The sequence below is a fragment of the Bubalus bubalis genome, chromosome 19, assembly GCF_019923935.1.
Source record: "Bubalus bubalis isolate 160015118507 breed Murrah chromosome 19, NDDB_SH_1, whole genome shotgun sequence".
NCBI classification, from domain to species: domain Eukaryota; kingdom Metazoa; phylum Chordata; class Mammalia; order Artiodactyla; family Bovidae; genus Bubalus; species Bubalus bubalis.
The window spans coordinates 4,243,919-4,268,067 of NC_059175.1; the positions used below are offsets into that span (position 1 = coordinate 4,243,919).

At 50.1% G+C, this 24,149-nt stretch overlaps 1 protein-coding gene across 2 annotated transcripts in view; it reads left to right on the top strand.

The window, feature by feature from the left end:
• NEURL1B (neuralized E3 ubiquitin protein ligase 1B) overlaps window positions 1-10,856 on the top strand; it is a 45,732-nt gene extending 34,876 nt beyond the window's left edge. The window contains exons 3-5 of one of the 2 annotated variants that reach the window (XM_006058697.4): window positions 3,031-3,750; window positions 6,055-6,180; window positions 6,483-10,856. In XM_006058697.4, coding sequence (XP_006058759.1) covers window positions 3,031-3,750; window positions 6,055-6,180; window positions 6,483-6,727 — 1,091 coding nt within the window. In that variant the 3' untranslated portion in view covers window positions 6,728-10,856. The remainder of the gene's footprint in view (window positions 1-3,030; window positions 3,751-6,054; window positions 6,181-6,482) is intronic. The other variant, XM_044932377.2, reaches the window with a different exon arrangement.
• The last annotated feature ends 13,293 nt before the right edge of the window (window positions 10,857-24,149 follow it).

The window sequence follows — 24,149 nt, forward strand, 5'->3', positions numbered from 1 at the left end:
TTACACCAAGAGGGTCCCAGAAACATCCACTTGTCTTAAATGCTTCTTCAAAAAAAAAAAGTGCTTGTGTTAGTCTACTCATTTTTTTTTTCTGATTACATAATCACTTGTTTTGTTGAGTCGCTAAGTCATGTCTGACTCTTTTGCGACTGTAGCCCACAGTTGCAATCCTCTGTCCATGGGATTCCCCAGGCAAGAATACTGGAATGGGTTGCCAATTCCTTCTCCAGGGGATCTCCCCAACCCAGGGATGGAACCCATGTCTCCTACATTAACAGGTGGATTTTTTTTTTTACCACCAGCTCCTAGGGAAGCCCCAGAAAATCAGTATCTGTTCATTAATGAAAAATGAGAAAATCTGAAAACTCTTAAGAAGCAAATTTCTACCCAGAGACAATCACCCTCAAATCTCTATGTATTTTGTTCCTTCCTGTGCATCCCATGCACACATTTCCCACATAATTAGAACCAAATCATACAGTTTAGTATTCTTTGTTGTTCAGTATCAAGGCATTTTCCCACATTGTTAAATATTAATTGAAAACTTGATTTTTAAAAATATCAGGGGTTTTGATAAAACTTTGTAGTATCCATGTTTACTGCAGAAAAGTTGAAAAATACAGAAAAATCTGAAGATAATTCCTCATAACCTTACCCACCCTCATAACCTTACCTGAGAAATAATAACCATTAACATTTTATGTTTTCTAGACCTTGATTTCCTCTGCACATATAGTAGTATAGACAGAGACACACACACACACATATATACTTCTAAGGACCAAAGTGAAATCGTTCTTCTTCCTTCATGTTACGGGGAAGCATCCTCTAACACAAGACAAACTCATACGTCCACAGAGCCCAAGTAAGTAGCTGAGATGGGCGAAGGGGCCAGCTCAGGGTCGTGGGAAAAGGGAGCAAGCTTTCACCCACTGGTGACGTGCTGGGATCCAGACCCTTGCGTTACCAGAACTGATTTTCCAAAAGAGGCTGAAAATCCAGTTTAAAGTGAAATATCCTAACTCACAAGTCTTGGCCACTAATTTAAAAAAAAATTTTTTTGTTAAAGACCAAGTGTTGATTTATTTAACAAACCAACAGAAGGGGGACAAAGAAGAGACATCCATAGCTTAAAAGAGACCAATGACAATGAGTGGATTTTATTTGGATCTTCATTCAGACAAACTGGGGAAAAAAGCATATTCTCACACACAATATTGACAAGAAGTCTTTAAATTTGACACAGACATGCTGAAATTTGTAAAGATAAAATGGCATGTCTAGGATTTGCTTCAAAATAATAACAGGAGGGAGAATGATGGGGGCATCAATGAAACAAGATTGGTCATGAATGATAACTGTGAAATCTGGGTAAGAACCAATGATTAGGTATGTTTTCTATAATCAACTGTATGCATTTATTTTTTTCAAAAATTTTAAAAAACAAAACCAAGGTAGAACACCAGTAGGCCAACCAGACAGGCCTGTGAACCAGCATCAGAACTTGGATGGCCTGCCCTGTACATGGAGGAGTTGTTCAGTCCCTCAGTCATGTCTGACTCCTTGTGACCCCGTGGACTGCAGCAGACTGGGCCTTCCTGTCCTTCACCATCTCCCAGAGTTTGCTCTAACTCATGGCCACTGAGTTGGTGATGGAGGGAGTCAGGGTAGGGAATAACGTATGAGGCTCTCACCAGGGGTTCGGGCGTGCTTTTTGAAAATCATGTTTACTGTTATGATTTAATATTTGAAAAACTAAAGAGAAAGAAATATTTTTTCCCATGATATAAATGACAGAATGCTAAGAAAATCTTAGCTGGAGTGGGCCAGTTTTAAAAGTTTGAGAAAACACTTTTTCTTGCTTCATTTACTTGTTAACAAGAATATTTTTATCACAAAAACAATTTCAAAATAATTCTTTCTTTCCCTGATATCTCTTACTGACCGGCAGTCAGACTCTTCTAGAGACCTCATTCACTTACTCATCTAATATACTACATAATAATGAAAGCTATCTGCCAAGCACTCTGCTAAGCCCTGAGACTTGGTGGTAAACAGAATGTCACAGACGCTGCCCTCCAGGGACTCCCGGTGTAGGTGGGGAGATGATCAACAAGTAATCTACCAAAGCATGAAGACCTGTATTACCTGAATGACAAACACTATTTTTATTAGCTTTTTTACTTAATATAGATCAAGAGCATTTTTTCATATTACTAAGTTACTCAAAAAATATTTTCATGACTGTGACTTTTAAAAAAACTCCCCCGTGGTGTCCTGTTCTATAGAATGAGTCCCTTTCTTGCAGAAACCTTACACATTAAAAGTTCGAATAGCACCCAGGTACCGTGCTCCCTGCTGCAGACACAGCAGTGAGGAGGACAGGCCTTTGAGAGGCAGCACGGAACCCGACAGCCCCGGGGTCCAGTCCTGACTTTGTCACCTAGTTGCTGGGCGACCTTGGTCATGTTCCCTAGCCCCTGTGTCTCAGCTCCCTTCTTTGCTGAATGAATGGTAGGTGGTAACGGTACACACCTCAGAGACAGCATGAAGACTAAATGAGAATCTGTGAAAAGGAGCGTAAAGTAACACCCTGTCAGAGTAAGGCCACAAACTCAAGGGTTTGCTCCTTCCCTTGGAGCTTATGTACTCGTTGGGGAGACAGACAGTAATGATTTTTAAACGCCCTTTAAATCTTCAAAATCTTCAGGGGGGAGGGGGGCGAGGGGAGGGAGGAGGAAGAAGGGGCAAAGTAGAAGAGAGAAAGGAGGGAGAGGAAAGGATGGAGGGATGCGAGTAAGAGAAGGAAAAAGGGAGGAAGGGCCTGGTCGGACAATCCCAAAGATACGATTATGCCAGTGTGCTCTCGGGGCGATGCTTAATTCAGTTCTACGCACCGGGAGATCTTAAATAAGCTCAGGAAGGAATCAGGAAAGGAAACTGGCGGGCCGGGCGAGGTGGGGCGCGGGGAGGTCACGGCCTGCTCTGCGGGGTCGTGCTCACCACCCTTCTTCTGCCCTCCTCGCGCAGAAAGCGGGTTCGCCGACACGCTGACGCCCGCGCGCCTCGGCCAGGCCCGCTTCAGCGCCTGCCTGCCGCCCAGCAGCCACGACGCGGCCAACTTCGACAACAACGAGCTCGAGAACAACCAGGTGGTGGCCAAGCTGGGCCACCTAGCCCTGAGCCGCGCCCCAGGCCCGGCCCCCGCCGACCACGCGGCCGCAGCCATCCCGTGCGGGCCCCGCGAGCGCCAGCGGCCCTCGTCGTCGCCGGCGCTGCTCGAGGCCGACCTGCGCTTCCACGCGACGCGCGGGCCCGACGTGAGCCTGTCGCTCGACCGCAAGGTGGCCTGCGCGCCGCGCCCCGACGGCGGCCGCACCCTCGTCTTCTCCGAGCGCCCACTGCGGCCCGGGGAGAGCCTCTTCGTGGAAGTGGGCCGCCCGGGGCTGGCGGCGCCCGGTGCGCTGGCCTTCGGCATCACGTCGTGCGACCCGGGAGGGCTCCGGCCTGCTGAGCTGCCCGCGGACCCCGACGCGCTCATCGACCGCAAGGAGTACTGGGTGGTGGCGCGCGCCGGACCCGTGCCGAGCGGCGGCGACGCGCTCAGCTTCACGCTGCGGCCCGGCGGCGACGTGCTCCTGGGCGTCAACGGGCGCCCGCGCGGCCGCCTGCTGTGTGTCGACACCACGCAGGCGCTCTGGGCTTTCTTCGCCGTGCGCGGCGGCGCCGCCGGCCAGCTGCGCCTCCTCGGTGAGTCCCCCGACTGCGCGTGCGCGGGACTCGCCCCCGGAAACCCGGCGCCTCTGGATAGGTAGCCGCTGCTGCAGCCGCTGAAGCCCAGGCAGCAGTCCCCCAGACTTGAGCGCGCAGCAGAACCGTCTGGCCTCCACTTAGAGTTTCCGATTCAGTGGGGGTGGGTCCCCAGAAGATGCATTTTAACCAGGGCCCCGGGGATGCTCATCCCTGGACCACACCCTGTCCATACCAACCCAAGTAACCCGCTGGTGTTAGGACCTGACGATTTTTTCCCCCATTATTATGCTTTATTATATGCATATTTTCATATTATATAGAGTATGTTACATGCCAGAGATAAAGAAAATACAGCTACATTTAAAAGAGGAAAATGAGAATAACATCATCTACAGAAAATAGGTTGCCGGCTGGACCCACCACGTTTTGAGATTGAGTTGTGCATTCATTCATGCCACACATAAACACGGAGTGCACCCCGCCTCCAGCTATGGGCCAGTCCGTGAGCTCCCAAGATGGGCAGGGCAGAGGACTGAATACAGACCTTGGACCTCCTCACATCCTCTCTGGCACCCAAATGGAGATTTGCACATTCTCTGTTCGCTACAGCAGAGGGGCTTCTCTTTGCTCCAGCTTGGTGGAGCCGGGCTGGTGATCAGGGAAGGCTTCCAGAGAGCATAGCTCTGTTTTCAAGTTTTAGAAAGTCCAAACAATGACAGAAATAATGAACGCTTCATATGTCACATCATTCCGTTTTATCCTCCTGATAGCCCTGTAAAACTAGTATCATTATCCATGAAGATGCCTTCAGTGTAGAAAGGGAGCGATGACCTGCATCGTGCGTTTGTGAGGATGAAATGATCAGGTGCATACAATGCTTTTAGCAGGTGCCTGCCACATGCAGTGTGTTTAGTAAGTAGCATTAGTAATGACAGTGACTTGCTGTTTAACCGAGGACAGAGGAACAGGGTGGCAGTGGTTGTCATTTGGTTGGTTTGGGGTTTGTTTAAGGGATCATCAAATACAGTCATCATTTCAGCCTGAAATAAGTTGCCCGAGTTCCCACTGGGGCTTTGCAAGAACTAAGCCTAGAGTCCTTCTCCCTCTCCCCAGCTCCCCTAGGAGAACCAGGATGAGCCTTTGAGTGGTCAGGAGGAGACGATAGAACAGCATTTGGAGGCCAGAGACTTGCCCTCCTGATCCCTATCTGACAGCAGCTCTGGTGCTGTAATCTGTCCATCAATCCTCTAGTAGGGCACAGAACGGGGCGTGTCTCTTCACATCAGAAATAACGATCATTTCCTGAACCAACAATTCGGGGAAGAAAACCCATCCACATTGAACACTAGTCAGGAGTCTTGTAGTTGCAAGTAACAAAACCCCACTCACAGTGCCATAAGCAAAAGGAATTTGGGGAGTACCCACATACCTTAGAAGCCTGGGAGTGTATTGGATGGATTCAGGGACAGCTGGATCTAGGTGCTGAAAGTATGTCATCAGGATTCTACTTCTCTTTCCATCTCAAAGCTCTACTTTCCTCTATGTTGCCTTCCCTCTCAGGCACACCCTACAGCACCAGGCTTTTCTCTCGATGGAATGGGTCCCTTCTTTCCTAGTGGTGCTAGTGAAAATCACAGAATTTGGGCTTGCAGGCCTCGCTTGAGTTATGCGCCCTTCACTGGTAAAGAATCCACCTGCAATGCTGGAGACCCCGGTTCAGTCCCCAGGTCAGGAAGATCTGGAGAAGGGATAGGCTACCCACTCCAGTATTCCTGGGCTTTCCTGGTGGCTCAGATGGTAAAGAATCCACATGTAATGCAGGAGACCTGGTTCAATCCCTGGGTTGGGAAGATTCCCTAGAGAAGGGAACGGCAACTCACTCCAGTATTCTGACCTGGAGAATTCCACGGACAGAGAAGCCTGGCAGGCTATAGTCCATGGGGTCGCAAAGATTCAGACACGACTGAGCGACTTTCACTTCCACTTTCCTTGAACCACCATTGAGACCAAGGGTAGAAGTTCTTTCTTATTGGCTTGGCCTGGATCATGTGCATGAGGGTGAAGTAGTACCTCCAACAAAATTCCAGTGGTGTTTCTGAAACAGGAATGGAGGTCAGGCAGACACAGACCAAATGTCTACCCCACTTGTACGATGCCATCAATTTTCAGCAGAATCCTACGCAGTAGCTCTTGTTCTCCATTAGATCCATGAGGAAGTGAAGGTGCAAAGCAGTAAAGAGCCAGGGGCTAGCAGAGCAGAGCCCACCTCCCATGTCCCTGATGGATTCTCTTTGGTCTCAGGAACCCTGCAGTCCAGCCCTGCGACCACATCCCCGTCAGGGTCCCTCAGCGGCTCCCAGGACGACAGCGACTCCGACATGGCCTTCAGTGTCAACCAGTCCTCCTCGGCATCTGAGTCATCCCTGGGTAAGGACGTGTGGACCCTCGGGGGTGCAGGGAGATGGGCTGACCTTGCCCCAACCCCCGCATCCTTTCCTGGAGGGAGGAGAAACATCTGGATGTGGCATTCCAAAGGGTGACAACCATGCTTGCTGCTTGGGGGTAGGAGCGTAGGAAAAGGGGCAAAACCCAGAAAAAGAACTGAACTCCGTGTCTCCCAGAGTTGCCCCCCATGGGTTCTGGCACAGAAGCTCTGCCCTCGTGGGGTTGCCCAGCAGACCCCACCTGGGAACCGCGAGTTGAGGTCTGCCTGTTCTCCCTCTCTGCAGTGACGGCACCCAGCTCCCCGCTGAGCCCACCAGTGTCGCCCGTGTCCTCCCCGCCGGAGCTGGTGGGCAGCAAGAGCAGCGAGTGCACCGTGTGCTTCGACGGCGAGGTGGACACGGTCATCTACACATGCGGACACATGTGTCTGTGCCACGGCTGTGGCCTGCGGCTCAAGAGGCAGGCCCGGGCCTGCTGCCCCATCTGCCGGCGGCCCATCAAGGACGTCATTAAGACCTACAGGCCGTAGCCTGGCCCGCCCACGGGCCTTGACCAGAGCAAGGTCAGCTTTCTGAAGCCCACCCCCTGGGCCAGGCAACCACCATGGCCACCAGGGAGCCCAATGGCACTGCCATCTCGCCCGCCACCCTGCAGTGGTGGGCACGGCGTGACAGTCATGGAGATGAGGCCCCCGGGGGCCCGAGTTCAAGTGAGGGTTGCTTCTGGCCTGAGAGTGCTGTGCCCCCAAAAGGCCGTCCCCCGGTGGTCTCAGCTGGGAGACTGTCCCGTGTGCCATGCCTTCTGCTGGGGTTGGTTGAGTGTGAGTGCGAGAGGGGGCGGGCTGAGAATGACTGAGAGAAACCCATTGGTATTTATCCAGGGATCCTGGCTCTGGGAGGTTATTTAACACTAAGGAATGTGCAATCTGGAGCCCAGACGGCAGTGGGACAAGAAGCTGTTCACTTTCTGGGGCTATGACGTCAGCTGGTTTTGAATATACGGAACCCGCACCTAAACAGAACTCCCACGGATGGTATAGGAAAGGGACACTCAGATTTTCTAAGGCGAGGAAAAAATAGCTCATTGTTTACAGCTCCAAAGCGGCAACTTCTGGGGGGGGCGGTGCGGGGGGAAGGTGGGTGGAGAACCTAAAAGAACAATTTGCTTTTTTAGTATCTAACTCAGTCTCTCAGTCTCAGAGAGCAGTTTTGAGGGGTGCTGGGGCCAGAGCTCTGGGTGGTGTCCCCTCTAAAGCCTTGTCACCCTTCCACCCCCAGACCACCTAATAGTAAGTGCTACACCCCTTGACTCCACCCACAAATGCTTTCAGTCTGTACCACCCTCACCATCTGCAGGAAAATAAAACAGCAGTTCCCCTTTTCCTGGGGGAGGGAAAGAATCCTAGATACCAGTGAGCCCCCTGGGGTTGGAAAGGGCCACTCCTCAGCTCTCCACATTTTCTGCTGAAATGCTAGGCCTGGCACTCGCCAGCAGCTGTGAGCATCACCAAGGTGACCTGCTGCCAAGTAGAGGGAGGAAGCGTGGCTTTGCCACCATCTTTGATCTGATTCTCAGCTCATCTTCCCCTGCTGATTGCTGAGATGTTAACTGATTATTAGGATGTTAGCTAGGAACTGAGACACTCGCTGAAAATGCTGACCTTGTGACTCTCCCCCTCCCAAGAGCAATTTGCTGGGCATTTTCTAGCCCCCGGCCCTGCTTCCCCTCCATTACCCGCTCACCCCTGCCCAGGCCCGTCTCTGCAGACTCCCAGACCACGCCTGGGTTGACGAGTTGGCCGGCCTGCAGTTCCCATCTGGGCCCCAGTTCTGGGCCCCACCTTCCCTGTCTTGTGCTGTATCTTTAGGGAGGGCCCCGAGCCTCTCTGTTTCTCACTTCCCGATCTGTCTAAGAAGAAACCTAGTACCTGCCCACTCCGGAGCTCTTGGGAGGACCAGCACAACATTCTACAAAGCCCAAGACACCTTGTGAAGAACAGGTATTTTTAGTCCAGTTCCTAATCTGTTCATCTATTGAGGAAGACAAGCAAAGGAGGACGTTCAGAGTTTTTGCATTCATATGACACATTTTGCTGGGTGTCTAGAGGCCCCTTCTGTAGATCAAGTCTCCTAAGGCCAGTCAGTCCATGCCCTTGTGGTGCTCCGGGTCTTGGACTATCTGCTTCTTCACCTGGTATTCGGACCTGCTCTCAGCCTCAGAAACCCTCCTCTTGCCCCTGCAGGAATCCCTGATTGGTTTTTGTTTTTTTTTTCCCTCGTGAACTTGGGAACTACATCCAGATTTTAACTTCACAGCAGAACCTTCAGGGGAGCAACTGACACCTCACCATTTGCCAGATTAAGCGTCTGCAAACCTAGGCATTGCTCAGCAGCCAGCTGAATTCTTTTCCCCCTCGTGTTGGGTGTGGGCAAAGCCACACACAGGCCCCAGGAGAGAGGGCTCATCACCGCCCGGGCTGGTGTTCTCCAGGAAGCAGCCCCCCTGGCTGGACCGATCCATAGTCACAGCCCTGGAGGTCTCTGCAGCCAGCGCCTCTCTCCTGTCACCTCAGGTTCCAGCCGGGCTCAGTGCAGCCACGGCCAGGAGTCCGGGACCTGGGGCCTGGACCCAGGGCAGACCAGGACGTGTGCCTGGTGGCTTGTCGCCTGGAAGGGGGAGCTCATGGCCTGTGGAATTCGCTCTGCAGCCGCTATTAGTAGCATCCCCATTTCCAAGAGGAATTAAAGGGGTGTTTATCTGCTCAAAACCAGACATTTCCAGTTTAGACATTTCCTCTAAACTGATTTATTCAGCACTGCAGAGAAGCTGCCCACACTGCCCCCTAGGTTCTGTCTGGAGAAGGGGCAGGAGTAAAGGGACAGGAACCATGCTCCTTTATCTGGCAGCCCTGTGTGCCCTGCACGGCGCTGCAGAGGTGCGTCCCCACATCAACCCTGCGAGGCACGTCTTCGTACTATATTGAAGACACCACCAATTATAAAATACACCATTCTGTGTGCCACTAAGGGAAAAACACTGCCAATTTTAACTGTAAGGTGCCACAGCTATACAATTCATTTTATTCAGACATGTTATGTAGAAAAGCTGTGTTCTTTAGAATCAGTGGAATCTGCTATTACCCCATTTGGCAGGTGAGAAAACTGAGGTCCGCGAAGTGAAGCAGGAGGTGGCAGGACTGGGCTTCAAGCCCAGTGGTGCCTGGTGCCGAACCCCACGCTCTCCACTGCCTCTCCCCAGGTCCAGAAAGCTCAAGAAATCGCTTGAGTTTTCTTCCTTGAAGCTTACCTGGGCAGCCCCTGGAGAGAGCCGGGCACATGCCCCTGTGTGAGGGTTCCAGCCCCAGACTGACGCCTCTTTGCCACCCGAAGCCTGGGAAGACTCATGTCCTTTCTTTCAGGCTCATCTGCCCACTGCCACCTTCTCCTGGCCTCTTCCTATTACATGTGGGCACCCATCTGGGGCACCCTGGGGGAGAGCCTTGTCCCATTCACCTTCCTGGGCCCTGTGACCACCACCCTCTTAAACAGGGCCCCCTGGGGGTGGGGAGGGGAGACTGGAAGATGCCCTCTTTGTTGTGATCTGGTGCCACCAGAGAAATCTGGCTGTTTCCGAGTCAAGACAAACGCCTTTGTCTAGCCTGTTCTCAGCCTGGGAGTCTTCTGGGATTTAGCTACCTGGGGCACTGCTCCCCAAAGTGTAGCAAGACTTCTTCAGCCATCCACAACTCCTGGTCAGCATGGCCTGTGTTCTGGACACAGGGACAGAAACTGGGTCTAAAGACAAGCCTGCGGGCAGCTCGTGGCGCAGAGCAGGAGGTGGACAGATTTGTAGACGTGTATTTGGCCCGTCCAGCGCTGGGTCCTGTGATGGCACATAGTAGGTACTCATTAAAGGTTTCCTGAGTAGTCCAGAGATCTGGTTATGAGTGTTCAAGGATTTGGTAAAACATCATGACACGTGCACACAGTCATTCAGTGAACATGTGCTGAGCATCTACTGCCTGAGGAGTACAAGGAGGACCAACCGAGGGACAGGAGCCCAGCTCTGACATCAGAGGAAGGACATCATGAGACATTTGGGGCAGAGTTTGAGGGCTCTCTTGGCCCTTCTGTTGCCTCGGGGGTCTATCTTGGTCAGTACACAACTGCTTTCCAGACCCAGAGACCCCTGCACACTTCAAAAACCCTTCTCTGCATTAGGAATGCCAGGCACCTTATAGGCAGCAAACTGCTGCTGAAATGGCCTTTGGCAGAACCGTTCAGGGCCCCACCAACTAATGATCGCCCTCAGGCCTTGCCAGGGAGGGAGACGTGGGGAGAGAGCTACCTTCTACTTTCAGGCCTTGGGACTGGTGGCTGGAGATCAATCCCCAAGTGGCCAGGGAACCCGCAGTCATTTCCAGAATAGGAATGTACAGAGTTGGCAAATGAGAGGCAGTCTCCTTCCGCCGCTCAGTCTGGTCTCTGCCCTGGCTCTGGCAGAGAGGCTGTGGCTCAGGAACACGGGGCCTCTCTCCGTGTCTACTTGTCTCACCGTCTTTCTAACGAAATGACTTGTACAACAATCTGTCCGTGCCTTATGAAAGTGTCTGCGCACTTTAAACCCTCTTTAAGAGCAACTTTAAAAAAGTGGGCCAGGGACTAGCATACATGGTGGTGTTCTAGAGATCTGTGGTGATCACTGAAGCTTCTGCCTCGTGTGTTTGATGTTGGCGTGAAGAAGTGTATGTTCCCCACCCCACCCCTCCACTACCTGTGTACAGACCTTTTAAAAAATGTGTTTCTCTTATTTTTCTGATTCAATACTGTGACCTCTCCAACACAGACTAATCTTTGGGGGTCTAAATAAAGGTTTCAAAGCCTGAGGGCATTGGGTTGGGAAGGGTTTGCGCTGGTCCTGCGTGTTGTGCTTCTGCGTGTTGTGTGTTTCGATTTGTCTGTTTTTATTTGTTTTATATTAACATAATTTTCCTGTTTAAAAAAAAAACAAATACAACTTTGGCTTGTTAAAAAAGAAAGTCTCTTCAGGACTGTTTTTAAAAATCACAGCTCCTACATTGTCGGGAAGTGGAGGTGAGGGATACAAATCATTGCCCGCCTTGAGAAAATAATTTGCAAAATGTCTATAGAACCCTGAGCATATTCAAACCTTTTGCTTAGTAACTCCTAAGAAAATATCCTCAGGAATTAATTCTTATTGAGGATAAGCTCCATATTTAAGGATGGTCATTACAGCATTATTTACAATAATGAAAAACTAGAAACAACCCTAATGACCAAAAACTAGGGTTTATAGTTGTCCCTCATTATTCTTTGCTCACAGGATTGGCTCCAGGACCACCACCACCCCACCTTGGAATATCCACAGATGCCCAGATCACTTATATAGAATAGTGTAGTATTTGCATTTCACCTATGCACACCCTCTGTATACTTTAAATCATCTCTGGAGTACTTACAATACCTAACACAACACATATGCTATTTAAATGCTGCCCGTGCAACAAATTCAAGTTCTGCTTTTGGGAAATTTCTGAAATTTTTGTTTCAAACACTTTCCATCTGAGGCTGGTTGAATTCACAGATGCAGAGCGTGCAAATACAGAGAACCAACCAACTGTTCTTGCCAGAGATCTTGGATGCAAGTGACAGAAACCCAGCTGGCATGAAGACTAGTTCAAGATGGTGGAGTAGAAGGACATGCACTCACCTCCTCCTGTGAGAGCACCAAAATCACAGCTAGCTGTTGGACAATTGACAGGAGGATGCTGGGACCCACCAAAAAAACATACCCCACATACAAAGACAAAGGAGAAGCCGCAGTGAGACAGTAGGAGGGACACAATCATAATAAAATCAAATTCCACTAGGTGGGCAACCGCAAAATGGAGGACAGTTCTACCAAAGAGGTCCTTCCAGTGTTGTGAAGGTTCTGAGCCCCACAGCAGGCTTCCCAGCTTGGGGATCCAGCAAAGGTAATAGGAATCCCCAGGGAACCTGACTTTGCAGGCCAGTGGGGCTTGACCATAGGACTTGCACAGACTCCAGTCTTGACACTAAGTCTTGCGCACGCCAGGACCCAGGGGAAAGGAGCAGTGATCCCATAAGACACTGAGCCAGACCCACCTGCTAATGTCGGAGGCTCTCCTGTGGAGGCATGGGTTGACAGTGGCACTGGCTTGCTGTGGGGACTGGGACACTGGCAGCAGCAGTCCTGGGAGGTGCCCCTTGGCATGAGCCCTCTTGGAGGTCACCATTAACCCTACCATAGAGCCTATAGACTCCAGGGCTGGGTTGCCTCACACCAAACAACTAACAGGGAGGGAGCAGAGCTCCACTCATCAACAGACAATTGTGTTACAGTTTACTGAGGCCTGCCCTGTCCACCAGAGCAAGACCCAGTTTTTCCCATCGTTAGTCTCTCCCATCAGGAAGCTTACACAAGCCTCATCCACCAGAGGGCAGACAGAACGAGCAAGAAGAACCACAATCCTGTAGCTGCCAGAATGAAAACTATATCACAGAAAATTAATCAAAATGAAAATGAAGAGGATTGTGTCCCCAGAGGAAGAGATAAGATAAAACCCCAGAAAAACAACTAAATGAAGTGGAGATAAGCAACCTTCCAGAAAAACAATTCAGAATAATGATAGTGAAGATGATCCAGGATCTTGGAAAAAGGATGGAGAAGATGCAAGAACTAAAGAACAACCAGAGATGGATAATACACCAGAAGGAATCCAGAGCAGAAAAACTGAGGCAGAAGCATGAATAAATGACTTGGCGGACAGAACAGTGGAAATCACTGCAGCAGAACAGAATAGGGAGAAAAGAATGAAAAGAAATGAAGACAGCCTAAGACAACATTAAACACAAACATTTGCATTATAGAGGTCTCGGAAGAAGAGAGAAAGGACCTGAGAAAATATTTGAAGAGATGGTAGCTGAAAACTTCCCTAACGTGGTAAACGGAGAAGGCAATGGCACCCCACTCCAGTACTCTTGCCTGGAAAATCCCAAGGACGGGGGAGCCTGGTTAGCTGCTGTCTATGTGGTCGCACAGAGTCGGACACGACTGAAGCGACTTAGCAGCAACTTGGGAAAGGAAATAGTCAACCAAGTCCTGGAAGTGCAGAGTCCCAGGCAGGATAAACTAAGGAAGAACACACTGAGACACATACTAATCAAACTAACAAAAATTAAAGACAAAAATAAAGTATCAAAAGCAACAAGGGAAAAACAACAGATAACATACAAGGGAACTCCTATAAGATTATCAGCTGATTTCTCAACAGAAACTCTAAAAGCCAGAAAGGAATGGCATGATATATTTAAAATGATAAAAGGGAAGAACCTACAACCAAGAATACTCTACTCAGCAAAAATCTTGTTCAGATTTGACAGAAAAATCAAAATCTTTACAGATAAGCAAAAGTTAGGAGAATTCAGCACCACTAAACCAGTTTCACAACAAATGCTAAAGGAACCACTCTAGGCAGGAAATGCAAGAGAAGGAAAAAACCTACAAAAAGTAAATGCAAAGCAATTAAGAAAATGGTAATAGGATCATACATATCAATAATTACCTTAAATGTAAATGGATTAAGTGCATCAACTGGAAGACATAGACTGGACTGGCTGGGTGGATGAGAACGTGTTCATGTATGCACTTCCACTTACCACATCAGTCTCCTTAACCCCCCAGATTGTAATTTATATTGTTAGGTTAATCATGTTTCCATTATGGCTTGCAATTGTAGTTATCTTTTACTTTTTGTCTGACTGTTGATTGTGAAAACTGATAAACATCTTTTACTATTCTTAAAAAAAAAAGAAACCCAGCTGGAACTGGCTTTGGGGAGATTAAAAGGCTCAGGTTACTGAGATTTCCCATATCAAAACCCAAGAACTCACTTTGGGTGCCTTTTGACCTGAAATCTGAAAAGCTGCGACAGGACGTGGCCTGTCCCCTTTTACCTCTGCTCTCTTCTGTCCCCTGTTCCCAGGAAGCTCCACGAGACAGCCGACAGCAGGTCCAGGCTACATCCTGCCTTTGAGGAAATCCCCAAGTGGACCAAAGTGCATCATGTGTCCCTTCCTTAGCCAATCATGGAAGCCAGGGAGATCCAGGGCTCTAACTGGTCAGACATGCACTCACCTCCACCCCATAGCCACACCTGTTAAATTAAGAGTTGGGGGTGGGGAAAATTGGAGCAATGAAGAAGGAAAGCTGGGCAGGGAGGAACAACAGATGTTTAAAGACTGTTGAATAAAACATGATACAGATACATCCCCAGGTAATAATATGGACTGTGAAGCTGGACAGCCAGGTCCTCGCCACGACATTGGGCCAGACACTTAACCTTTTTGTGTCTCAGTTTCCTCACCTGCAAAGCAAGAATAATAAGAGCTCCTGGTTTTAGGATGAATGTGAGTATTACTGAGCTCATTCAAGTGATGTGCTAGGCACAGCATCTGGAACTCAGCAAACAGTTTATAACACAGGAACATGTTTATATTAAAATATACTGGGGAAATCAAGATATAAAACTGCACATACAAAAACAACCCAACAAAAAATGGGGGAATATCTAAATAGATATTTCTCCAAAGAAGACATACAGATGGCCCAAAAACACATGAAAAGATGCTCAGCATCATTAATTATTAGAGAAATGCTAATCAAACCTACAGTGAGATATCACCTCACACTGGGCAAAATGGCCATCATCAAAAGATCTACAAACAATAAATGCTGGAGATGGTGTAGAGAAAAGGGAATCCTCCTACACTGTTGGTAGGAATGTAAATTGGTACAGCCACTATGGAGAAAAGTACAGAAATTCTTTTAAAAACTGAAGATAGAACTACCATATGACCCCGCAATCCCAATCCTGGGCATATACCCAGAGAAAGCCATAATTCAAAAGCATGCATGCATCCCAATTGCAGCACTATTTACAACAGCCAGGACATGGAAGCAACCTAAATGTCCATCAACAGAGGAATGGATAAAGATGTGTTACATATATACAATGGGATATTACTCAGCCATTAGAAAAAATGAAATAAGCCATTTGCAACAACATGGATAGACCTAGAGATTAACATATTGAGTGATAGTAAGTCAGACAGAGAAAGACAAATATCATGTGATATTGCTTATATGTGGAATCTAAAAAAGGAGGGGGGTACAAATGAACTTATTTACAAAACAGAAGTACAGTCATGGATGTAGAAAACAAGCTTATGATTACCAGGGGATAAGGAGAGGAGGGTGGGATAAATTGGGAGATTGGGACTGGCATATACACACTGTGATGTGGTGTGCTTAGTCACTCAGTCATGTCTGACTTTGCAACCCCATGGACTGTAGCCTGCCAGGCTCCTCTGTTCATGGGGATTCTCCAGTCAAGAATACTGGAATGGGTTGCCATGCCTTTCTCCAGCAGATCTTCCCAACCCAGGAATTGAACTGGGGTCTCCTGCATTGCAGGCAGGTTCTTTATCAGCTGAGCTACCTGGAAAGCCCCATATAAACACTGCTGCTGCTACTGCTGCTGCTAAGTCGCATCAGTCATGTCCGACTCTGTGCGACCCCATAGACAGAAGTCCACCAGGCTCCCCCGTCCCTGGGATTCTCCAGGCAAGAACACTGGAGTGGGTTGCTATTTCCTTCTCCATTGCGTGAAAGTGAAAAGTGAAAGTGAAGTCGCTCAGTCACGTCCGACTCGTAGCGACCCCATGGAATGCAGCCTACCAGGCTCCTCCATCCATGGGATTTTCCAGGCAAGAGTACTGGAATGGCTTGCCATTGCCTTCTCCACATATAAACACTACTATGTGCCAAATAGGTGACAAATAATAACCTGCTGTGTAGCACAGCAAACTCTACTCAATACTCTGTAATGGCCTACATGGGAAAAGAATTTTAAAAAAGACTGGATATATGTGTATGTATAACTAACTCACTTTGCTTTATACCTGAAACTAATACAACATTGTAAATCAACTACACCTCAATAAAAATTCAAAAGACAAAGCGAAAACAAACAAACAAAAAACAATGTTGCACATACATTCTGATCTCATGGATGTTTGAAAAAATTAATGACCAATAGCCTCAAAATCTGACCAAGCATTGGAATGACCAAAAGAAAAGAAGCAAAATGCCCATGGGGGTGTATCTGGGTGATGGCATTATTGGTAACTTTTTTCCCATTATGTTTTCCAACTTTTCTTTAATAACCAATTATTGCTTTTAAACTTCTTATGAGGAAAAATTACCTCTCTACTCTGCAAAAACCAACAGGAACAACTGGCCCTTGCTGCAGTTCATCAGAAATTCCCAGGCTGATTGTCTGCATTTGAGATCCAAATTTAGTCAGGGTAGAGATAAGGCCCTGTAAGTTTCTAGGTGAGGCCAGGCCAGGCTGACCAGTTTGGTTGGGCTTCCTCCAGGACAGGCTTTAGGGTCCAGATTTCTGGGGTGGGACTTTGCAGTGCTATCAGGCGTGGGGCAAAGGGGGAAGTGAGATTACTGCCCAGGCATGTTCCTCCTGACTTGTTAGAACAGCCTAGCTTGGTGACATTGAATTTTAGGGGCAAAAGAGAAATGAACCAGGATTTATTAAACAGAAGAAATCATGATTTGCACATATTCTCTCAATGAATCTTCACAAACATATTTGTCTCCTTAACTGACAGGGAGGAAACCAGACCCCCTCCAAGGTATAAGTAGTATTAGGCCCCAGGTATGCCTGCTCCTGCAGAGGGTAGAGGAGACTGGCAGGCTGCAGTCCCTGAGGTCGCAAAGAGCTGGACATGACTTGGCGACAACAACAAATGCCTGCTCCAGAGTAAAGGCCAAATCTTTCAGAGGTACAGTGTGCACCTATCCTGTAGGTCTCGACGACAGAGTCTGCCCAGAACATGGGCATCTTTCTCTCCTCCTATGTCACTTGTACTGGGCCAGGAGATATTTTCATGGATGCCATCTAATAATCAAGATTTTTTTTAAGGAAACTGGGGGGGAAAAAAAGACTATCTTGGTTCTTTTGGTTATAAGAGACTGAAACCCAACTCCGGAAAAAACCTAACCTAAGAAACAACTCACACAACTAAACAAGTCGTTCTAGCTTCAGGAACGGCTGGATCCGGGTGTTCACATGATGTTATTGGATATCTGCCCCCGTCTCTGTTCTGCTGTCCTCTTGGCTGACATCACACTCAGGCAGGCTCTCCCTTTGTGGTAACAAAGAAATCCTCCAGTAGCTCCTAGCTCATATCATGCCAGCTTAGTACTCTTTCAAAAAGTTTCAGGAAAAGTTTCAGGGCTGTCTGTATTTCCATTGACCACTTCGGTGAAAAGCTTAATCCCCTGAACCAATCTCTGTCACGTACCCACACCTGATACAAAACTAGGCATGACATGGCCTTTTCCCTCAAGAATCAACCAATCCGGAAAGGGAAGGAAGCCCCAAACCAGACACATTCCAGACCAGTGCAGTTCTGAGGCTCTTGGATCAAATCCAATCACAAAGGCTCTAGACCATTTGGTGATAATTGCACTAAGCATCCTTCTTTTTCCTGGAAGTTCAAGCTGAACCACACACCCAGTCACATCATATTCTTGTCTAATGCTTCAGCAGACAAAGCCCACGCCCTGACCCCGAGCATCCCTGATGCAGCTGGCCTCAGAGGAGTTTTGCCACATTATATACATGGAGATTTCTTTTTCCCTCGTTCCCTGGGTTCCTGCATGACAACAATCAATGATAATAGCAAATCACTTAATGACTACTTACTATGTGGTAGGGCTTCCCAGGTGGTGCTAGTGGTAAAGAACCTGCCCCCCAGTACAGGAGACAGCAGCTCAATCCCTGCATTGGGAAGATCCCCTGGAGAAGGAAATGGCAACCCACTCTGATATTCCTGGGAAATTCCAAGGACAGAGGAGCCTGGTGGGCTACAGTCCATGGGGTCGCGAAAGAGTTGGACATGACTTAACAACTATAACAACTAAAACAAATGGAGAGAAAACCAGGACTCAGAGAGCTTAAGTAACTTTTTCCCATGGTCTATGGCCTCTCAAAAACAAAAGAATTTCTTCACTTTCTTTTAGTAATGATTTCCCAGAATCTAAATTTAGTGATTTTTCAAGGGCGAGTGGGCCTGAAACCTATGCACCTGTGTTTTCATTGACCTACAAACAGCCATTCAGGGAAGTATTATGGTCCCATTTTACAGACAAGGAAAGAGAGGCTCAGAGAGTACAATGCTCTGCCTGAATCACACAACTTGTGAGCTGTGGAGCCCAGGATAGGAATCAAGTCTGGCTCCTTCCATGGCATCACAGCTTGTCTGTGAGTAAATTATGTGTGGGGAGGGGAGGTGGGTGCGGAGGAAGAGAAGAAGGGGAAAGAGAAGAGAGAGAAGGAAAAGTGAGAGAGGGGGGCACGGAAGAGAAGTGGAGGGGAGGGAACCAGACTCAGCACCTAGAAGGGGAAGGAGAGAGAAAAGCTGTGTCAAGCTGGGCCCTTAACTTACATAATGTCCACTAGTCCAATTCCAGGGACAGAAAATCTTTGCCTCTCTCTTCAGGCTCGTCTCCTGGCTCTTGGAAGCTGATCTTGGCTCCCACACAGAGATGTGGAAAACATGAACTTTCCAGGCATCCAGCTATGGGAACCAAGCCCCATCTTGGCTGTTAAATGCACCCAGGAGAAGCTTCCAGAAGCCCCTGGGGCAGCTGCAACAGAGTGCTCTGAGCAGGCTGGTCCCACTTTCTCAGCCCCTGCCCCTCCTGGCTATGACCTGCCCAGGTCTAAACCTTTCTCTCTGAATTCAGAGCCTCAGACTCCCCTCTTGCCTCTCTCCCTTTCTAGGGAAAGACTTCAGCCATCCTTTGAGGAGTCTGGGGGAACTACTCAGGAGTCAGCCAGACAGGCCGGAGGTCATGGCCGCACTCAGAAAACAAGCTGGGGTACTTTGGTCTCCCCAAGATGCCTCCAGGGGGTGCCGTTCATCTGGAGTCTGCGTGGATGAGAGTGGGAGGCGCCTTCTCTGCGCCTCGCTTCACTGCCTCTAGGTGGGGCTGTAGAAGCACTCACTCCCCAGGTCCTGAACAAGCTGGTGTGAAAGCGTCAGTCGCTCCGTCCTGTCGGACTCTTTGTGACCCCCGTGGACTGTAGCCTGCCAGGCTCCTCTGTCCATGGGATTTCCCAGGCAAGAATACTTGAGTGGGTAGCTATTCCCTTCTCCAGGGGATCTTCCTGACCCAGGGATCAAACCCAGGTCTCCTGTGATGCAGGCAGATTCTTTACCGTCTGAGTCACCAGGGAAGCCCTTTGAGGGGGCTACACCCTGGCTTCTCAGTTCCGAGCAGGTGGATCCAGTGTGATGAAGTCTAGCATGGGGTGGGCGTCTGGGGATGAGAACGCAGGCTTGGGAGACAGGCCTGAAGGTCCTGTCCTGCCTCTGCTGTGGAGCAAGTTACGGGCCCTCTCTGAGCCTCCGCATCCTTGAGGGAAGGGTGTCAGACCCCGTGGATGATCAGGACGCTCTGTGTCAGGAAGTGGCTGGCACGTCGGCGGCGCTCATTGTGGTGGTCACTGTTTCTACCAGGACTGTAGGCCCACCACGCCACTCCCCTCTCCCTGTCACAGCCTGGCGGGGATCCACCTCTGCCCCCTGCAGTCCCCTGGACCTCCCTCTGGGCCTGTACCCCCTCAAGGAGTGCGCTCAGGACACCGCTGGAAGCCTCTGCAGGTGACCAGCCCAGGGCTCCCAAACAGCAGAACGCTGGTTTCAACATCTCCCTCCCGCAGCGTGGAATTTCTGGCAGTAGCCCACCTCCTACCCACAAGGAATGAGAGTGAGGGGCGATCAGGTGGCGGGGGCTCCCAGGCCTCTGGGCTGGCCCCAGCCCCTTGCCCCTGGCTTGTTTTGGCTCCCTGTCAAGAATGCTGGCCCAGGCCTGGGAGGCTGACTGACCTCAGACTCCAGAGGGAAAGTCACACTTTCGTTCAATTCCCCGGAGCAACCCTGCATTCCAGGAAGGGCGTGGGAAGGGCCAGGCCTCCCCCACTGACTGAGCTGAGCGGGGAGCTGCCCGCCCCCGGGGCCATCCTCAAATCGGCACTGGCCTGCATCCCCTTTGGCATCCCCTAAGGGGGACCTGCCCCACCGTGGAGCCATGGAGACAGGTTCCGGGGGAGGATGCCCAATGCCACCACAGGGCAGGAATGCAGGGAGGTGCCGGGGAGATGCTCTGGTGGTCCCCATCTACCCTCAGATTCGCTGCTCCCTTTGCTAGGGTCATCCCCACCTCCAGAAGAAAAGGAATCTTCTCTATAATTCTGAACAATCCAGGTCTCCCTCAAGCCTCTGTCCCCCAACAGGTGGTCCCAAGGCTGTCTGGAGCCACCTGCAGGGCCATCTCTTCCAGCCCAGCCTTGCTGTCGGCCCTACTCCCTACTCCCAGGCTTGTTCTCAGAGGCGCCAGTGCTGGGGGAGGCTTCCCTGGGGAGGTCGCCCAAGAGCTGGGCCATGGAGGGTGGACAGCAGTTGGCAAGCAGAGAGGATCAGACCGAGCAAGTGGGGTCAGCAAGAGTGGTGTGAGCACAGAGGCTGCGGGCAGCTGTTTAAGGAGCCGTCCAAGGCGGGGCAAAGGTCCCCAGAGACATTTTCCTTCTGCTCCAACCAGCCTCTCTTCCTCCAAGAGGTTCCCACGACTCCCCTACCAGGAGGCTCCTGGACAGACTGAAGACAGGGCTCCAGGAGGGACAGACAGAAGGGTGGGCCAAGGGCCAGGGATTAGCCCTTGGAGGGTGGCCTTGTGATGCTGGGTGGGGGCGCCCTCTCCTGGGATCACCTTTCCCCATTCCCACCATTAGGCAGTGACCTGGAAGTCCCCGGCTCCAGAGAAGGGGGCTTTCTTGGCTCCTCCTTGAGAGGGAGCGGAGGCTTCTTTCTAGACGATGGAGTACTGTTGCCCTCTAGTGGCTTTGGCACAAGGTGGCAGAAATTAAAGTCAAGGTCCACATGCTGGGTGGGCTCGACTGCCCCCCACCCCACCCCCAACAGTGTTCAGATGTCCCCAGGTGACCCGGGAATCCAGGCTTCTACAAACGGCACGGCGGATCTGCGTAAGCTTGAGGAGAGGCATGTTAGGGTAACAGGGTGTGCTGAGGTTCCATCTGAGTCCGGGATCGGGCTAGAACTGAGGTGGCGGACACAGTGGCAGTGGACTCGGGCTGGGGCCAGGACGGGATCCTTCCCAGACCCCACAGTGCTGGGAGGGTGGGACACGGCTCCCAGCTCTGGTCCCCACCTCGGGCCACTGGTCTGATTGGCTCCGCTTAACCCACACGCAGCCCTGTGTCAGGCATATTAAAGGCAGACAAGGAAGACAAGAAAAACCCTCGAGCCCTAATGCTAAGTGAGATAAGCCAGTCAGGAAGTCTGTGTAGGTTTGTAACAAGCTATGAGCCAGTAAACGCAACCATCTTTTGGGTGGAAGTGGAGAAATCCCAGCACGAGCAGCCTGCGTTATGGAAGCAGTGCATGGTACTGATGGCCAGGTGTGGAGTGGAAACCCACAGGTGAGGCTGGACCGGGTGCGTCCGTGACCGCCTCTGCACACGGCAGTCCTGACCCCCCAGGGCCACACCCTCCCAGCTTCCGCTCAGAGCTCCTCTACCCCGCATCACAGCTCAATTCCTGCGAGTCCACCTCATTGGAGCACATTTAACAGAAGAATATTGATGAGCTATTAAAAGGGGAAAATACAGACCCTATAAACAAATTGACAACATTAAAATAAACACGAATGATGGACACAGAAAAAAAGCTGGAAGAAGTATGCCAAAATGTGAACAGTGATTAACTTGATGGAGAGATGATGGTGGTGCCCTGAGTGGTTTGATTTTCTTTTGCTTCTCTGCATGTAAAAACAAAAAAAAAGTTCTATCAGGAATACTACAACACCATTAGAACAAGAAAACTACTATTACAGTTATTTAAGGCAAGGAAGGACTACGAAGAGAACTGGCAGGAGGAGACAGTGGGCAAAGTGCTGCCCTGTGAGCAGGCTGATACGTCCATACACACAGACCCTGTCCGCACCAGCCTCACCATCAGAGGGCAGGGACAGATGCGGAAGCAGACGGTGCAAGAGCGGCCCGCGCCACAGCTGGGGTAAGCCCAGGAGAATGTGGGGGTGCTCATCACAGCTGAGACGGTAGGGGAGGCTTCCAGGAGGAGGGAACTCTTGAGGAGCATCTTGAAGGGGCTCAGGTGGTTTCCAGGTACAGAAGAGGAGGGAGGGTTTCCAGGCAGAAGAAACGTCCGTGTGGAGGCCCCGAGGCAGCTTCCTTCCAGCCTTGGTGGCTCACCGGGCCAGTAACAAACAAACAAAACCAGGGGTCCCCGGTGGTCTACCGGTTAGGATTTGGTGCTTTCACTGCTGTGCCCCAGGTTCGGTTCCTGGTCAGAGACTCCCGCAAGCCATGTGGTATGGCCAAAAAACAAACAACACCATCAAAGATATAACATAGGAACCAGTTAGGAGAGGGTGATATACTCCACTTTTGAAGATAGCTTTTGAATATTTTTTAAATAGTCCCTTTTATTTTCCCTTCACTTTTGTTTTCTACTTCACATAGAACAGCAAACACTTAAGCTCTAATTCACTTGTTAAGCCTCTCCCCAGAGTTGTGGTTTCCTTGTTAAATTGCAAATTGCCCAGTTAATGCTAAGAAGGTAAGTTCAATTAAATCAGAAGCGGGAGTCTCCTTCTCCAGGGCTGTGTATCATTCCCTACTTGTCTGCCAGGGAAGACCTGGTGCCCTGGGTTGGGGGTGAGAGGTGGACGAGTCATCGGCACCTGTTACCCTCAGTTTCTCCGATGACAGGATAGATACATGAGAGCCCCCAAAGAACCTAGAAGACCTCTTATTGCATGATTTGGTTAGAGTGAGGTTGTGAGACCCCAGGTGGCCTCGAAAAGCCCACCCACGTCCTCTGGAGAGAGCAGTGACAGCTGTCGAGTCCAGGCCGCCCCCTTCTTCATGGATGAAGGACAGAGGATGTGTGGGGTCCACCTCCCCTTGTTCCTCCACCCCCACCAGCCTCCACTTTGCTATGCACTAGCCAGAGTACACTGCCTTACAAATGCAGAGGGCTCCTACTTCTTAAATATTACCAGAGTCTCCCTGAGCCCCGCACTTCCCTCCCGTACCTGGGGTCTCTCTCTCCTCCCTCCCACAGGGCAGGGAGCAGCCAGGGCGCAAGGATGCAGTATATGCAGATGGCCTAGGACTCTTCTGCTGCCATATGGGCAGCTGGAGTTGAGAATTGGCTCTGTGTCCCACGCCTACTCCCCAGCAACATCTTGGCATGGCACAAACCCCTGGAGCCTGGCCGTGACCCTGCGGGAAGAGAGAGAACCCCAGCGGAATGGGGTCTCGAAATAAAAATGAAGTTCATGCATGCCTGGCTTAATGGAGTGAGAGTCATTCCCATTGTCCACATGCTTCTCGGTCTGTCTGGAATGTTCCCCCGCCCACATACCAAGTACATATACTCACACACACACACACAGTCTCTCTCTCTCACACACATACACACACACAGTCTCTCTCTCACACACACACACAAACACACACACACTCTTTCTGTCTCACACACACACACACACTCTGTCTCTCTCACACACACACACACATGGTTTGCCTGGATCACGCCTACTCACCTGCTCTCCATTCAAACCTCACAGTTTCCATCTGATCTCCTTCAGAAACCCTTTCCCGGCAGATCCCACCCTTACTCCCACACCAGCGGGTTGGGTTGATCTGCGGTAATTTTCTTACTTCTCTATCACCTTCAGTAAACCCTTAGCTTCTCAAGGGCAGGGGAAATATCTAGTTC